At 39.6% G+C, this 19150-nt stretch overlaps 1 protein-coding gene across 1 annotated transcript in view; it reads left to right on the top strand.

Annotated features, from left to right (window-relative positions):
• The window catches only part of ggps1 (geranylgeranyl diphosphate synthase 1), a 43121-nt gene that overhangs the window by 5158 nt on the left and 18813 nt on the right, over nt 1–19150 (top strand). The window contains exons 2-3 of the mRNA XM_072676802.1: nt 2298–2399; nt 9440–9510. Of these exons, the coding sequence (XP_072532903.1) occupies nt 2327–2399; nt 9440–9510 (144 nt within the window). The 5' untranslated portion in view covers nt 2298–2326. The remainder of the gene's footprint in view (nt 1–2297; nt 2400–9439; nt 9511–19150) is intronic.

The raw sequence follows: 19150 nt of genomic DNA on the forward strand, positions 1-19150 counted from the left end.
GGCAACTAATGAACTAATTAACCAACTCCTCTTGAGGTGCACTGGATGTGTTGGAGCAGGGGACGGTGCAGGGCAGTGCTACTCCAGCACAAATAAAAACCACAAGTGAAACCCACAAGCCTGGTCAGTGACAGTCACCTCAAATACGTTAAAACAGGGTTCAGTTCCTGTCCTGGTGGGCAAAACACTGTGTTTACATGCGCAGGACAGCCCAGTTAAATTCTTCTTCTAAGATTGGATGTAAGTGACTGCTTCTTGGTACTTTTTGAAGCAGAGTACTTGTAATTATCCATAATGAATAATAATGAATTTACTTTCAGTATCTTTTACTACTAAAGCAAATAAAAGCGCTGTGGAAAGTCAACTGGAGGGTTTGCAGTGAGCAAAAACGGGCTGACAGTGGGCAATTTGAGTGCTTGCTGATAGGCCAGGTTTAGCATTTCATAGCATTTCACATGTAGAAAGTTACCCAGTTCAGCAGCAACCACCACCATGCTGGAGCGTTTTCAGTAACAAACACTTAATCTCTCTAAGTGATCTGACCGCCCCCTGCTACACTCGTTAACGGCTGAGCCAGCTCTGCGCCTGTGTGGCTCTCGTCCACTGCTCTTGTTTGGACGACACATGATGCGCAGTTATGGTGCCATAAGAAGGTGAAGGTCACTGTACACTGTACAGCGAAATGTGTCCTCCGCATTTAACCCATCTGTGGTAGTAAGCACACACACACACACACACACACACACACACACACACACACACACACACACAAGTGAACTAGGGGCAGTGAGTACACACACACACACACACACCGAGAGCGGTGGGCAGCCAACTCCAGTGCCCGGGGAGCAGAGAGGGTAAAGGGGCTTGCTCAAGGGCCCAACAGTGGCAGCTTGCCGAGCCCGGGAATCGAACCCACAACCCTGTTATCGATAACCCGGCGCTCTAACCACTGAGCCACCCTCCTTTTCTTTCTTTAGTGATTCCATAACTTCCCTTTTGGTGTTGTATAGCATGGGGATTGCTGTGTCCACACCCCTCACCTTCAGCAGCCTGCTCTGTTTTACTCAAGAGCAGCGCAGGGAGAAGGACGAGCGTGGGATCGCTTGCACGCGCAGGCACACATGCGGGCAGGCAGACACGGCTGACCACTGCTTTCAATGCTCAAGTGTCCGAAATATACAGACTGCAGCTTTAGATCCTCTGTGGCTTTTTAAAAGCAACAGCTTTGCTGTTTCTGCCATTTTTCAGTGCTAGAGAGAGACGAGAGATGAACCGCTTGGTTGGAGGCTTGTGCCTGTAATGGAGGACAGCCGAGAGCGAGGAGGAGGGATAAACATGGCCCGTCCATAGCTGCTCTTCCATGTAACAAGAACCGAAAAGGGAGGAGCTGCTAGTTCCTTCTCTCACAGAGTTCTAATTTCAGAATTAGAAGTGTGCCAGGATCCAGATCATTTGTTATGACTTGTTTTACACAGTAAAGTAATGTTTAGTCAAGCCTGATGCCGAAAGTCCCACATGTTGAGGTATATGGTTTATTGATACAACAATGGTATTGGATCTGTGTCTGGTATCGGCCGCTACAAAGAGTTTATGCATCAGTATCAGAACAGAAAAAGTCGGATTGGTGGTCCTTAGTTTCAAGATAAGTGTTTCTCACCAAACATTTAACATGAGGTACTCCTTAAAAACTCAATAACATGGTATGGTTTTGTAGTTTATATAGAAATGATTTATTATCTGAATGCCTTATTAAAAACAAAACCTATACATGTGCACTTTACACTGAAACGAAAGTGAAATTAAAACCCCAAAAATATAACTAAATAAATAAATATTGCAGAACTATAATAAACCTGGATTGGATGGCCTACCTGAGTTTTTTGTTTGTTTGTTTGTTTGTTTGTTTTGTGCTAATATTTACAGTAACTGATTATAGGTTACTTTAATTTCCAGCTAAGGCTTGCTATCAGCATTAAATCAGCTGAAGGCGATGAACATTTGCAGAAAGCTTAACCTCAGAAGATTAGAGCTAAAACTGCTGCTTATATGACCACAGTTTCTCCTCAGGCTGGAAGTGAATGGCAGGTTTAATGGTCTAATTTCAATGGCTAGAATTGAGCTGCCTGTGGTGCTTGGGTGAATGCTACCTCAGTCCTTGTGACAAGACTTTAAATGCCTTACTGAGTCTTACTGTCCTAAGATCTCCGGACTGTACTGTGTTAAAAAAAGAAAAAAAAAAGAGCAAAGCAGTACAGTCATTTATCTATATATTTTTTTGTCTTCCCCCTTCACAGGTTTTAGTCCTTTGTGAGCGTGGAAAGGGATGGATGGCCTTGAGGGAGCAGCAACTGAGAGAATTCTACTAGAACCTTACAATTACCTGCTGCAGCTGCCAGGTAAGAATTTTGAGAACGCGCACGCTTGCAAGGTTGAGTAAAAGCAGCTAGAGCTGTATTGATGGGGTTTCTTTGTCCTATAAGGTCACGCTCTCAACTGGTTTATTTTCGTTTTCACTCCGAAAGCACTTTATTTAAGACATATACCTAGTGTGACAAGCGCTCATTACATACTCCTATTTTACACACCCGTCTTTAAAGTAAAGGTGGCTACAGTCAAAACACTGGCATTGTAAATATTGCACCTTAAAAATAGCTACCCAAATACTCTTCCATTCTTAGTACATTGATTATTTTTTTTATTATTATTCAGAATTCGCTGCACTTTATTTAATTACCCAGAACTAACCACTAGAGATGGACTGATCAGTGGTTTTGTGGCAGATACCGATTGAGGGCTGGCCACCGCATTATACATTCCAGAGTTCCCGCAGCTGTGCGGGAGGTTCGTATTGCCATCCAGCAGTCCTGCACAACACTGCATTAACTTATGAAATATGGATCATATCATCAAATGAATTATTAACCGATTACTGATTGGATATTTGGCCTGAATGGCCAATACTAATCTATAACTATCTGCACTCATTACAGTGTGTACTGAAACATGCCATTGCTCAGTGTTCTTTACTTACTGACGATATCCACAATATACTTTTCTGAGCATATCGCCCACCCCTACTAGTAGTTAGGGCTGCCCATTGGAAGTACAAAGGGTAGGAAAAACAAGCTAAAGCTTAGTCAATGTCTTCTTTGTTGTCCTTTTTATTTATTTATTTATTTATTTATTCATTCATTCGTTCAGTAAACCATTACTACTGCTTTGAATCAGACTGGGACCAGCTATAGTAATGGCTCGGTTTCTGAGCATTTTCTTAACAACATTTAAAATGGTAAAAGTGAAAAGTCTAATGCAAATCTCATTGGGGTTCATGTTTCAGATAGAGTAGGTTTGAGCCACGAAGAGATTCTTGTGCTGTCGTTAATGAAGTGACTAAATGAACGACAAGTGCATTACACTTCAATATGCCACAGAACTCCTAGAGGAAACAAATGAAAATTGATTGATTGTAATACCTTACTTACTGTGTGAAATATGCCCCATATAATTCATTTAATCTATGTGGATTGGCATTACAGTTTAAAGTGTGTTTAATTTATTGGGTTTAAAACAGTATCTAATGTGATATTTGGAAGCCCTACTAACGTTCTAGACAAGCTCTGCATGACAATTATGTGAAGATAAACATGTACTTGGGTTCAATTCTTCAGTGTTTGGGTATTAATTTAGTACATTTAGACACATTTCTTTCCTGTATTTGACTTATGAAATTAATCTAAATGTTTTAGTAGCTTGTTTGTTTTTGTAAACTGCTACTTTTAGCCAAGCTATATTGATAGTTTGTATCAATATGTATTTTCTCAATATTTAATGGCTTTTAATGTTTGTACCATAATGAGAGTTCTCCTTGACTGCTAGTATTCTGTTCTAAAATCAGTTACAAATCTTAACGTAAAAATAAAAGAAAATATATAATTGTGGCCTGTGCAAAAATGTAGATTCGTAAATGGCATCAGCTGACAATTCCAGGGCATAACTCCATTGCTACAATGGGATGCTCTGAGCGGCTAGCCGAGGACCTGAAAACGAAGAAATGCCTACAAATTAGGAAAGATATCAAAGCATGTTCAGCTTCAATGTCCACTGTCTGAAACACCATTAAGAAAAAGGTGAAGGCGTCCCATATGACGACAGAGGAACTGTGACCAACTGTGATTCCTGTATCAGCTTAACATTCCCAGTTATTATTATAACAATAATAATAACATTCACGAGAAATGCGGTGATTGGTTTCTGAGATGCTACCGCCCTTCGCCCACTGTCCCTTTCTTTTCTGGTTAGGAATGAGTTCCGCCCCTCATGCCACATGACCGGGTTTGCTGCATGTAAAAATAAGCGAGCACACCAGTCAGTTGTTGCAGAGTGCAAAACTGGGCAAAGGATGTGATTTGACTGATGTCCAAAAGGGCATGATAATGGGGTACCTCAGAAACTGCCATCTGCAGGATGTTCTAGAGCCACTGTAGCGAAGGTGTACTGAGAATGGACTTCTCGCACATGGAGTGCCTCCCAGCGGCATAATATTGGTGCCCCATGGGCAATTGATGTCAGAGGGGAATGGCGATTCCGGTGAGTGGTACAGAGCAATCAGTACCCATCATATTAGTATCATATAGTAATCCATCATATTAATACAGTCCATGCAAACTGGGCCGAGTGTGATTATTCCCTGCTGTATGTGTGTAAAATAATTTATATATAAAATACACACACATCCAAAGAAATATGTAGATGGAATGTTTTCGTTCAGCTGCAGGGTTTCTGGTACCGGGTGAGGCTGGGGTAGTCACCGATCATGGTGCCTTCTGTGCAGGAGTTTTGGAGGTGTATGGCTTGATGAGCATTTTACTGTGAGTAATTGATGTGCGACAACCTCCCCCAGAGAGAATCAGCCATCAAACGAAACAGGAAGTGTGCACTGTGCATGCACTCAGAATGGTGCTGCCATGGCTCTATTATTAGCTACGTTGTGCTGCCTCAGGCTTTTGTGTTCCTTGAATGTTGTCAGAAGGAAACGGCGTGAAACATCGATTCAGTAGTTTTGATATTTTTATTATTCGTGTTCAGTTTGGATGAATGAATTGGTGGAACTTTGACCTCCATACTTCCAGTAATATCACATGTTTGAGTATGGGCTTTGAATTTGCTATCTGCATTTGATCATCAGTCTTTTTATTATTTATTATTTTTATTTTTTTTCCCCCAGATGATTAATACAGCCTTCATTTTGAGGAAAAAATGCACTTGAAAAAGTACAGTTTTGTTGAAGTCACTTGAACACAGACACAGATGTATGCTGTTAGTAAGTAGCATTGAAAATGCCTTCCTTTGACATCAGATCAATGACTTTTATACCGGTTATTAGTAACTTAAGTAGTTCTGACCAGAGGAGGACGGATCCCCACTTGCTTTCTTCCAAAGGTTCTTCCTAAAGTGTTGCTAAATCAGGACCAGAAAGTGCACTGTGCCTCATAGTAACTATGTGACAGTTTCATTTTTTAGTCTTGTACTACTGTACTACTACTACTACAAGACTAATGCAGCTAGGTAATCCTGGCTATCTTACTGAAGCAGTAATTCATCTGTTGGCATTGTATATTCTGCATGCATAAATCACACTCGTCCTAAACCACGTCAAGGAATCCACTTCATAGATGTAGTATGCCAAAGAACCTAACTCAGTGAGGTTTGAGAAGAGTTTATAGGAACTAGGGCTGCAACTATTGAATGTTTTTGGAATTGAGTATTTTTGTTTTCTTTTTTCCATCCAGTCGAGTAATTGGATTGATCATTTTTAAACAACTATATTAATAGTGTGTTATGCAACATGAGCAAGCAATTGGCTGTTTTTCCTCGCAAAAGGTCAACACTTTTACTAGATCAATGCTTAAAACATTTGGCTCCAAAATTGGCTCCAGAACTAATCCCATTTAATCAACCTTTCTGTGAAATGTCGTCAGAAGGAATTGGCGTGAAACATCGATTCAGTAGTTTTGATATTTGTAGTATTTGTGTTCAGTTCAGATTACAATTCTGTGTAATCAACCTTTCTGTGAAACATTTATGAATTTCAAAATATGAAAACAACTTCACAAACCTAAGTTAGCCTATTTGTCATTAGTTTTATCTTAATTAAAAAAGAAAAAAGCGCTGTTCCCCGGCAATAGTCCTTCTGAGACTGAAGAGTAAATAAAGTATAAAGGTACAAAAGGGACTTTTAACATTCTTAAATATTTGAAATGCGCCAGTTCTAACAGTCTGTGTAAAACAATGATACCGGAGCTGCACAGTGGTCTACAAAGCGGGAGTGATATGATGAACATTTTTTGTAATTGAATTATTCAAGTCACTCATAAATGAACTGCAGGGTTTTCTATTAAGGCTGAAACGATTTTTAAGTAGGTAGCTAGCGATGTTGGATGAGGCCCGTAACCGACTTGTGTATGCTAAACTTTATTAAGTTTCAAGTTTATTTGTCATCTGCACAACATGTCAGGACATTTATGCATTGAAATGCTTGTGGTGAGGCTCAGGTTTATGCTCTAGAGGAGGACAAACTGTATACATACTAAACAAAGTTATATAAAAAAAAGCATAAATAAATGCAAAATATACACAAAATACAGAATATACAAAGACAGAAGGTATTTGTAGAAATTCTCTGATATGTACATTTATGAGACAGGTATAGTCTGAGCGAGAGTGGAGCTAAATATAACTGTGTATGTTTATATCTTCCTGTTGTATAAAGTCAAAGGCTTAGTGATGTTGTCCATAGCAGTGATCTATATAGTATTAATAATAAAGTGACCGAGTGCAGTGAATCAGTGCACCTGAGGAGTCCTAAAGTTGAGCAACTGTTCTGGTATTTATTAGATACAGATACCATCTTCGAAATTGTCTGTACTAGAAATATAAAGATCCAGGATATGTAGGCGGTTATTTTACCACTTAGCCTGGTTTGGCACGGAACGCTTACAAACTGTGTCCGTGCGGGCGTTCGGCCCTGCGGCGCAAAAGAGGCCAATGTACTTAGTTGCAGTACTAATTACCTGGAGTTTCTGCAAAATAAGAATGATTAAGTTAATGAACATGAATCACAAGGCAACGTTGTTAATTGGAATGCGTGTGGGGGGGGGGGGGGTTTAAGACTAATTAACCAGCAAAACCTTTAAGAATTCTTAGAAACTCCACCCCTGCACAGCATTTTATACCAATTTAGGCTTCTTCCATTTATTCTAGTTCTAGTGATGTAACTACTGAGAATTTCATATTTGAGGATTCACATGACGCCACACAGTCGGATCAGTAAAGCACTGTTTAACTAAACTGTTGGAGCCTGATGGACCTTAGATTTGCCGTGCAAAGCCCCTAATGAAGCCTGAAGATGCACCGTGGCTTCCAGCAACATCGGTACGGATTTTGTTCTTTCCTTGTTAGACTTCTGAAATTTTAATGATGTCTTCTAAGGCATAGTGCAGGAAACCCTCCCCCAACCCAACCCAGAATGTGGTGAACGAGAACAGTTAACAGGGTTGGCCTCAACTCAGGTCAGCGCTAAATCACAAATGCGAGAGGCCAGGTGGAGTAGATGATTAGGTAGATTAGTGCATTTACATTACATTTACAGCATTTAGCTGACGCTCTTATCCAGAGCGACTTACAAGGTCACTGGTATTACAGAGGTGGGTCAGTGTAGTGTTAGGAGTCTTGCCCAAGGACTCTTATTGGTGTAGCACAGCACAGCACACTCACCCAGACCAGGAATGGAACCCCAGTCTCCCACATGGTGTGGTAGCTCACTGGCAGGTAGTGGTGTTATCTGTTGCGCCACACCAACCACCACACCAACGCCGCAACAACCAGTGCAACTCCCCTATCCTCCTGCAGGAAAAAGGACAGCAAGTAGATGGCAAGAAGCCACCTTTGTTTTTTTTTCCAATATCAATCCATATAGTTCTGTTAAAGCTTAAGCCATGGCAGGGTATGATGGCCCCTTCCTCTCCCCTATCGCTTAGCCGAACATCTGTTAAATGACAGCTGGTAAATCAGTGTTCTGTGGCGTTGTTGTAAAACATATCGCAGTACTGTATCAATAATCTTATAAACACAGTATGGCTGTTGCAGTGAAAGAATGAAAGATTTAGGGTGACTTAACATGTATTCTAATTTGTATATACTTCTGGTCCTTGTATATGAATTCAATTTCCTAAACTCCGGCTTTATTAGGTGCTTTGCACAGCAAATGTAGGATCCATCAGGCTCCAGCAGTTTTTAGAATGCACTGCTGAAGCTCATCAGCTCCGCTACTTAAGCTCTCGCCACACAATAACTCTTTGCACTGTACTGTGTATCGACCTTTTTATGTTTGGACTCTTTTGCCACATTTTGTCTTTTATACCCGACCTCTCCCTGTTTCTCGTTTTCTGATTTTGCCTCAGCCTTTCTGTTATGGTTACCACAGCTCTGGGTTTGACCCTCGCCTGTTTACTGGTTTGATTTTTGACCCGCCACCCTTTCAATAAACTTTCATAATCTAGTAAAAGTGACTGTGCGAATCTGTCTAGTCACAAACGACGTGGAGCAAGTTTCGTCCTTGAAAGTGTGGTGGCCTAGTGTGGCTTAGAGAGGAGCTGAGTGGGCTAACAATGTGCCCAACCACACAAAACACTCTCTCGGAGGGATCTGCTCGGAGGGATCTGCTCGGAGGGATCTGCTCGGAGGGATCTGCTCGGAGGGATCTGCTCGGAGGGATCTGCTCGGAGGGATCTGCTCGGAGTTTCTACACTATCCTACAGGACGAAAGACATAGTCAGCAACATTGCTTATTAAAGTGTACTATTAAAAACATCTGAAATGATAAGTAAGTGACTATATTTTGGAAAAATTACAGAACAAGGAAGACAAAAATCCTCCCAGCTCCTCTCTAAGCATGTGCTACTCTTCTGCAGCTGCACCTTATTCGAGTTGTAGATGTTTTGAGTGGTAATATGTTGAAGGTTGTTCTAACTTTTACCTCACAAGTAAAAGAAAACTGCATTTCTATTAATTACATTTTGCAAGATATTTCAATATTGTGTATTAATATCAAATATTAAATGTCCATATGCTTAAATATGTTAGACAAAGGTCTCATGGTGTCTTAGTTTTTTCCCCCTTGTCTGTAGGATCTGTTTTTGCACTGCAGTTTGGTCTCTGAGATTACTGAGAGTTACTTTTTTTTATACAGAAGCCTATTTTGTTTACAGAGACCATGAATGTCTTGTGCAGCGTGTTCTGTTTAGTTAGTCAGTTGACTTTTTTTTTTTTTTTTTTTTTTTTTTTTTTTTTGTCAAAATGGTTAATACACTAAACAAAATTACTATTTGCTATTGATAATGTGTTTTATTTCTCTTTCTCTCTCTCTCTGTATGACCAGGAAAACAAGTACGGACTAAACTGTCCCAAGCTTTCAACCACTGGCTCAATGTACCTGAGGATAAACTTCAGGTAAGGACTGGACTTCATAAAAATACAGATATACATATGATGAGAATGGGGAAAGTGCATCAGTGGAGTTACTCTATATTACGTGCATGTCATAATTATACATAATTATGATCAACATTGTACAAGTACCTTCCCCTTACTGTGAAAATGTAGGAAAATTTCAATAGAAAAAGTTAGATGAGCTAATACTAGGAATTACTGAAATGTGTTAAACATTTAGGATTCTACTTTTTACTCGCATGAATAATGGAATAAACGGAAATGTTTTGTATTACAATATGAATTATTAGCATTTTCACTAGTAATTTTCGCCCTTAAAGTTTTTAATATAATGGAAATTCAATGCACGTAATTCAAAAGAAATGCTCCAGAACTTTTAATGGCATTGTGCTAGTTGTGAAGTGTTTGTGAAGTGCCTGTAAAATAAATTGGTTTAAGCTTTGAGTTGAATTCAGATTTTTCTGTCTGATGTTGCATTGCATTATGGGCTATTCCGGTACATTATATGCAGCTGCTCTTTTATTACACTTCCAGATGGCTGACCTCCAGTAGGCTAAATCATGAACTATGTGACCTTCATGTGTAACTGGGAATTGAGGGCAGGGTTGGTTGTTGGTTTGTTTTGGCCTCCTGATTTGTTCACAGTATCTTAATGCTGCGTATATTAGCTGATGCCAATCTATAATATAATACAGCCACACAGTATAGGGAAGATGTGCTGCTAATACTGAAGTAAACTTGCTTTGTTTTTACTGAAAAGTTCATACAAGGTGACTTTCTGGACTGATTTATTTTAGTTTTAGTTTAGTAGCCTGTTGGGTGTTTTTTTTTTTTTTTTTTTTACTCTGATCGTTATGCTCCTGGTTACGATGAAAGCAGCAGGAAATCTGCGCAAAACAATGTGGTATACTGTGAATAAAACGTGTTGGGAGTGTATTTCCCCAAACAATTGTAGTGCTATGGGCAGAAACGGCTGAAAATAGACAGCGTCTGGGAGAAAAGCAGCTAATGCAGTGAAAGCACTAGAACTACAAAGATCACATAATATACTGTGAAAGAGTCGGACAGCTGAGCCGTTACCTTCTGAGCACCTCCTCACTGATGCAGACTGTGATCAATGTCCATTAATGGCTTCTAGAAGATGTCAAACAGCTCTCTCTCATATATATAATTATAATACACACACACACATACTTATACAGTGTATCACAAGTGAGTACACCCCTCACATTTCTGTAGATATTTAAGTATATCTTTTCATGGGACAACATTGACAAAATGACACTTTCACACAATGAAAAGTAGTCTGTGTGCAGCATGTATAACAGTGTAAATGTATTCTTCCCTCACAATAACTCAATATACAGCCATTAATGTCTAAACCACCAAACCAATAAAAACAATAATAATAAAAATGCCGTGCACAGGGTCCTTAAGACTGGGATTGAAAGCCACCGGACAAACCAGGCCAATTTACAGGCCAACACAAACCCTATTGGCTCTTATCTGTCTATGTTTATCTCCGTTTGCCTCATCATTCTTTCGTTTCCCACCCCTTCTGTCTGTTCCTCTTACATCTCAGAGAGAGAAATCGATGCAAATAGACTTTGGCACTTAGCCATCACATCATGGGCCATTTGCAGACATCTGCCCTCCAAAATGGAGTTGGTTGTTTTATTGAGAAGGGTAGTGTTACTGGAGAGAGGGCAGCAGAACACATCTGGAGGGATTAGAAAGCTTTGATGCGTGCATGAGGTCATGATTTGGCATTTGTTTAACAGTGTCTCATTTTGGGCTGTAAGGACGTGTGAGAATGACTTTGGATTTTGGTTTGTTTTGTTGGCTTGTCAACAGCCAGGACAACAGTCTCAGTAACGACTTTAGCATGAATGTGATCGAGATCAGCCAGAAGCAGGATTGGCTCTGAACACTCAATCAGCATTAGCAGATTTCTTTACATTTTTTTATTATTATTATTATTTTAATGATGCAAGCATTATAAGCTAGCCAAGTGCACATACACATCATTTGAACACTGCTGTAGTTCTTTTACAACACTGTGAGCCGTTTGGAAGTATTTCAGAGTGTGAGAAATGGACATCAGGACTGCAGTCTGTAACGTCTACAGTTTCTAGGAAGCATCAGATTTAATTGCATTGTATAGTACCCACTATTTATAGAGAAAACCAAGTATTGTCCCTGCTATTTGCCTAACAATGTTAAGTTGGTGTCCATCAGTCCTGTTTTTAATAACGCTCACTGATTAATACAGCACATTACAATAATAATAATAATAATAATAATGCACAATAATGATCATATTGGTTTAAAAACTTTAACTTTAGGTAATGTTGGGCTACATTGCTACAATGTATTTTTTTTAAAAAGTTGTTACCTATATTAAAAACAATGACATTACTTATAATATTAAGCAAGGTAGATGTATTTTGTTTTGTTTTTTTATTTGTGTTAGTATCTGCTTCAGCAGTAACTTCAGTAGTAACTTCAGGCTCCTGCAGATGGCGTTGCATGAGGTCAATCGGATTTAAATACATGTGGGGGTGTGCAACAGGATTCATAGATAAGAGAGAAGGGGCAATACAGTGCAGTGAACATCTGGTTTGATGTGTGGAAAATAGGTTGCAAAGCAGATATTAATGATTGGCAAAATCTGCAGGTGTATGGAGGCATACGGTCATACGGGTCTACCAGCAGTGGCAAAAATCCCAGTCTACAGGAAGTTCTTTTCATTCTTGAAAGACTGTTGTAATGAGTCATAAAGAAAATTCATATTAAATGTACTTAATATATATTAAAGGTGCTATAAAGTTTTTTTTTGGTGCAGTGCTGAGCAACACTCACTTTTGGGGGCTTTATACCCCTTGAGACCATGCCTGGCATTAGTCATGGTGCCAATAGGCTGATGTTTATCTACTCCAGAGAGTCCTATTCTATTGGCAGTACTTCTTCTACTAGGGACTAGACAAGGTGTGTGTGTGTGTGTGCAACTTAAAAGTAGCTGAATGCATTATTCATGAGAGGGGGGTGTCCACAAACATTTGGGCATGCAGTGTATTTTAATGATAAGATAAGGGGTGTCCTCTATCTTCAGCACAGTCTAATTCAGGCTAGTAGTTGCTTGTGGTCCATTTACGCCACTGGCATAGAGGTCACATAAAGGGCCATTATTCCCATATAATTCACTTGCTGCAGCACTGTACACTGCTACATTTTCAGAACGTAACAAGCAGTTCACACTGTGGCAATAGAAAACAGCCTCTGGTAATATCTACAGTATATAACAGTGTTTTAGCTGTGGTTAAGCTTTAGAGTAGAGTGCAATAGAGTTTTACAATAGAGTGCAGCTATTACACACTTGGTGGTAGTAAGTGAACATCTTGAGCTAAGATTGTTACAGGAGTATTTTGAATGTAGCACCTTGAAACAGCCTAGAAAACGTAATGTGGAGGAAGCACTTTAATGGGTCAAATTATAGAACATGTCAGCTTCTAGACTACAGGAATGAATTATTCCATATATGCTAGGACAATGTCAAGCCTTCATGAACATACATATACAGTGTATATATATTAACAATTTGCTATGTACAGCATTTATTTTAATCAGTTAATTTTAATCATAGTTATTCAGTTAAATCCAAGTAATTTTGAGAAATTCAGATTCTAAGTGTTAAACTAGAAGTGATGAAGAAAGTCAACAGGGGCAACACTCCTGTTTGAGCACCAATTATGTAGACACTAACAGTACTTTAATCTGCATGAATCCAATAATTCAGCTATTTTAACTACGATTTAGAGGCTCTTCTAAACTTTTTCTTAATGTTTCTGGAGACCCATTGGCCTTTAAGCTTACTTTATAAACATATAATCTTACTTGCAGTTGTTTTAGTAATGTTACTTGTGCTTAGCTTGTACTTAAGTGTTAGTATTAGTATTCCGCAGAGCTAACTCCAAGGGTGTCTTATTAAATATAATGTAAATGTTGTCTTTGTAAATTAGCCATTCTTTCTAAATGGAAAGTTTTTAGTGCCCATTCTGTTTGATCATGTTATTAAAGTTTCATTTTGTCCAAATTATTGCAACAAAAGATGTGGAGTTGCAGATTAGTTATTAATTAATTAGTTAATTTGACCGCATTTTCTGTCTATGTCATGTCCCGCTCTACAAATGAATTTTTTTGTAGTTACATGAATGTGTTTGTAGTTATACAGAATGTTGACAAATGTCTCAGTTAATCTCAGGTAATCAGGTAAAATGCAGCGTGCAGGTCATTTAGAGTGCAAAATGGTGTTGATTCTCAATTCTGTTTCACATGCAGTAACAGTAGGGGTGGGCGACATGGTAAACATTTAAGTAGAGTTTAACGATACACAATATTTATCATGATCCATGTCCATTTCACATGCAGACAAACTGCATTCATAGGGACAGATTCTTAGAAACTGCTTTTAAAGTACTCTCCCATACTGAGTACAGTCATTTCTATTCTAAATCTGCTGCACTTCATCTGATTAAATAGAGCTAATTACTAAGTAATGACATGTGCAAATGACCACTCAGCTAAGAATGCATAGTTATTAAAGGTATTGCTGCAACAATGCACAGGGCACTTTATGACCATGCTCTTTGCACAATACATGTAACTTGTTGGCTACTCTGTATTGCAGAGTGTATTGCACAATACCACAATACAATGTAGCAGGTTAACCAAAATATCTTGGTTGTGTGTTGGAATGGAGGATTAGCAAAGTACGAACTGCCTGTTTACTGTGCATGTCAAGAAAACTCTTGTCACGATAAAGTATCATCATATTGCCCTCTACTAAGTAACAGGATACACACAGTTTGTGCACATTTTAATGTAGTCGTTTGTTTTGTGGCTTTTGTCAATGCTCTGTTAGTTTCCAGTGGCTTTGGTTGAATGGAATTTCCCGGCCTAACAACATGACCAACCATGAAAGAAAGCATTTGTAGGTGCAGCTCAGAAGTGGTTTTATAGACTCTTGAGTGTTTTGGGATGTCTAACGAGGTTAAGATTGGACAAAATTATTTTCTTTTTTTTTCTCACCCATCCGATCTCTAAAGACAGCCATTCTGTTATTTCCACAAGGGCTTTCATTTTGACTGTCATCCACCTACATGTTTGTTTTTACTCTGAGCCCTCAAATCGGAGTGGTTAGAATATACAGATAGAGATGCAAATATTTCTCTGCATGAGAAAAAAAAAAACACAATGCGTTACGGAGGGTGGTTTCTGAGCTGTAAAACCTTGTGGATTTACAAACCGGCTCAGCTGCAAGTTAGTGTTTGCACTAGCCGTGAATATTTCATTGCATCAAATGTTGACAGTGCAGATTTAAATGTTTCACCTTCATTTCCCAGTATTGGATTTCTGGCTACCACCACAACTGTAACCCTAACTGCTAACTTTAGTGTCTAGGGCTTCAGTTAAAAAGAGAAAAGGCTAGTAGTTAGAAGAAATTACACACCAGTGTGTTTTAATTGCGTTTAATCCTTTAAGGTCTATCAAAAAAAAGTACTGGGGCAGTGGCATAAGTGTTTGCCTTTGAATTGTGCTTCTGAAAGTGGAAAAACTGCTGATCATCTTCTCTTGAGATGTTCTACCAGCCCTCAGCTCAGCCATAAATACCCAAGTGATAACAGTCCTTCACCATGTTTAACAGATGATATGGTATTGCTGCTCTAGACTCAAGCTAATCTTGGTTTCATCTGGACAAAGAATCTGGTTGCAGAACTGGACAGGCTTTTGTCTTCCATGAGTTTTCTGGCCTTTTGGTTTTAATCATTTTATGTACCAAAAATGTACCACAATTTGTTGATGTTCCCTTGAACAGCTACCAAACGCAATTTCAACACTTTGAATCAACTCCAGACCTTTTATCTGCTTCATTTGTCATGAAATAATGATGAACAGCCCACACCTGCCCATGAAACTGCTTGTCAGTCAATTTTCCGGTTACATTTAAGCCTGTGAAAATGAAAAATGGAAGGACTGTTTTTTGGTTTTGTTAAACCTCTTGAATTAAAGCTGACAGTCTACACACTTCAGTCACGTCTTAATTGCTTAATTTCTGTGCTAACTTTAAGCTAGCGAAATGCAGCTATTCTGTTCTTCTGTTGAAATGTGCATGATGTTACTGCGGCACTATTTAAGGTCGAGTTCACATTAGAACCAGCTTTAGCTTTTGTTTTGGCTGATAACTGGCAATGTCATGGCATTAACATCACTAATGAACTTTTGTCTAGGGCAGTTTTCCAAAAAAAATTGAGGAGCTGCAGATCATGTCTATTAATGGCACCTAGAAAATGCCAGATGGCACTGCGCAACAGCAAACCTAAGGAAGTTGATTGTCATAAGAAAAGATATAAGTAACACAGAGGTCACTATTTACTTAATGATTTCCGTGCCTTCACTGCAGTCCTTCTGCTTTTCATTTTAGGCAACACACTTTCTTTGCTGTAGAACCATCTGAAGTACTGTTCAGTACGCAGTTCTTTAAATGAGCTTTTAAGCTCCTAATGCCCAGAATCAGCTGATATGTCCAGGTTTCCATTCTGCACTTCTGTAATGCAAGTTTACCTTGCGTGTCATGTGAATACTGAATAGTAAGCATTAGGGTGATGTTCCACATATTGTAAATACAGTGGGGGGGAACAAGTATTTAGTCAGTCATCAATTGTGCAAGTTCTCCCACTTAAAAAGATGAGAGAGGCCTGTAATTGACATCATAGGTAGACCTCAACTATGAGAGACAAAATGAAAAACAAAAATCTGAAAATCACATTGTCTGATTTTTAAGGAATTTATTTGCAAATAATGGTGGAAAATAAGTATTTGGTCAATAACAAAAGTTCATCTCAATACTTTGTTATATATCCTTTGCTGGCAATGACAGAGGTCAAACGTTTTCAGTAAGTCTTCACAAGGTTGGCACACACCGTTGCTGGTATGTTGGCCCATTCCTCCATGCAGATCTCCTCTAGAGCAGTGATGTTTTGGGGCTGTCGGCGGGCAACACAGACTTTCAACTCCCTCCAAAGGTTTTCTATGGGGTTGAGATCTGGAGACTAGCTAGGCCACTCCAGGACCTTGTAATGCTTTTTACGAAGCCACTCCTTTGTTGCCTTGGCAGTGTGCTTGGGATCATTGTCATGCTGGAAGACCCAGCCACGTTTCATCTTTAATGCCCTTGCTGATTGAAGGAGGTTTGCACTCAAAATCTCACAATACATGGCCCCATTCATTCTTTCATGTACACGGACCAGTCATCCTAGTGCCTTTGCAGAGAAACAGCCCCAAAGCATGATGTTGCCACCCCCATGCTTCACAGTTGGTATGGTTTTCTTTTGATGCAACTCAGCATTCACTCTCCTCCAAACACAACGAGTTGTGTTTGTACCAAACAGTTCTACTTTGGTTTCATCTGACCATAAGACATTCTCCCAATACTCTTCCGGAACATCCAAATGCTCTCTAGCAAACTTCAGACGCACCTGGATATGTACTGGCTTAAGCAGGGGAACACGTCTGGCACTGCAAGATCTGAGTGCCTGGCGGCGTAGTGTGTTACTGACGGGAGCCTTTGTAACGTTGGTCCCAGCTTTCTGCAGGTCATTCACTAGGTCCCCCCATGTGGTTCTGGGATTTTTGCTTACCGTTCTTGTGATCATTTTGACCCCACGGGCTGAGATCTTGTGTGGAGCCCCTGATCGAGGGAGATTAGCAGTGGTCTTGTAGGTCTCCTATTTTCTGATTATTGCTCCACAGTAGATTTTTTCACACCGAGCTGCTTACCTATTGCAGATTCAGTCTTCCTGGTGTCCTTCGACAGCTCTTTGGTCTTCACCATAGTGGAGTTTGGAGTGTGACTGTTTGAGGTTGTGGGCAGGTGTCTTTTATACTGTTAACGAGTTCAAACAGGTGCCATTAATACAGGTAATGAGTGGAGGACAGAGAAGCCTCTTAAAGAAGAAGTTACAGGTCTGTGACAGTCAGAAATCCTGCTTGTTTGTAGGTGACCAAATACTTATTTTCCACCATTATTTGCAAATAAATTCTTTAAAAATCAGACAATGTGATTTTCAGAATTTGTTTCTCATTTTGTCTCTCATAGTTGAGGTCTACCTATGATGTCAATTACAGGCCTCTCATCTTTTTAAGTGGGAGAACTTGCACAATTGGTGACTGACTAAATAAGTTTTTTTTCCCCACTGTATATTAAATATTCTTTTCCAATAAATTGATACTTCAAGCTGAATGTTTTACACCAATGGCTTATCACACCAGCCGGTAGTGTGATTCAGTAGGGTTTCATTAAAAACTTCACCGGCTAACTCTGGAAATAGCCCAACAAAGTCAGTCCCCCAGCTCTAGTAGCTCTAGTTCAGCTTAAAACATACTCCAAGGATTATTGGCAGAAAGGAGAAGTGGCAGAGTTGCACTTCCATCTGAAAAGGAGAAGGGTCTGGGCTGAGCGGTTAGCGGTAACTGTCCATTCAAAAAGCAGCTTGGTTCCAGTTTCCAGTCTGTGTCAGGGGGCTGCTTATAGTGGGTGTGAAGCCTTATATTCAATCCACCTCTGATCTTTATTTTCCTGATTTTTATTTATTGGTACTGTGGTCTACAAGTGGTCTACATGGAAAATAACAGCTTGTAATATACGTTTCTGCTGTGTTTGAGCTAGACTACTTTCATCTAAAGTGAGCATGTAATGTGAGCACAGGATTACTTAACTTCCAAAGAGTGACCGGCCACCAAACCCACGCTGAAAATTCCCCCTGGCTACATTTTACTTGTGTTACATCTACACTCTTAAAAATAAAAGTGCTATCTCCGAGGGATGCCATTGAGGAACCTTCTTCTTGGCGTAAATCAGCTGTAAAGCACCACTCCAAACAGGTTGAAGATGAGATACAGTCAGCCATTCATAATTACAGCTTCCATTTTGCAATACTTAATATAACCGCTTAAGCCATTTAGCCATGCAAGTAGGACGGTGAGCATCACCTCAGCCAGCAGATAATCACAGCCTGATTCAGTCTCCAAATAGCAGAGAGGAGCTGCTGGCAGCCTGAATATACACCTCCCATGTTAATAACTGGAGAGATGATGATGATGATGATGATTATTTTCACCCCTTGATGGTAGGGTTTATTTAATGCCAGAGTGCAGCTTCAAAACTGTCCTGGGAGCTTTGGAGGAGGTGCACCTTGGTCAAAAAATTAGCTGTAACTTACTGTGTATTTATCTCATACCATCACTGTTCTGAGATTTACTCTCTTGGTGGCCTTTTTAAGGAGCGTATACAGATACTCGTGGGGAGTACGAACATTCTTGGAAAGTTTTGTAGTTATTGTCATTTGACAGATTTTAGATTATTACTGAGAAATTGAATCAAATGGTAGATATTTTCTGTGTAAAAGATGGGTGAGATGGCAAAACCTACTACATACTTTTACGTATCTATGTATCAACATCTGACTAGGCTTATTGTGCTGACCCCATAAGTTGCGGAGAGGTCCCAGTCGCTGTTGTCCATCCAGGCCAGTAGTTGTTATTTACAGGCCGTCTATAATTGGGAAACCTTGTTTTGTGAAAG

Source organism: Salminus brasiliensis, chromosome 4 (genome assembly GCF_030463535.1).
Source record: "Salminus brasiliensis chromosome 4, fSalBra1.hap2, whole genome shotgun sequence".
In the NCBI taxonomy this organism is placed as follows: domain Eukaryota; kingdom Metazoa; phylum Chordata; class Actinopteri; order Characiformes; family Bryconidae; genus Salminus; species Salminus brasiliensis.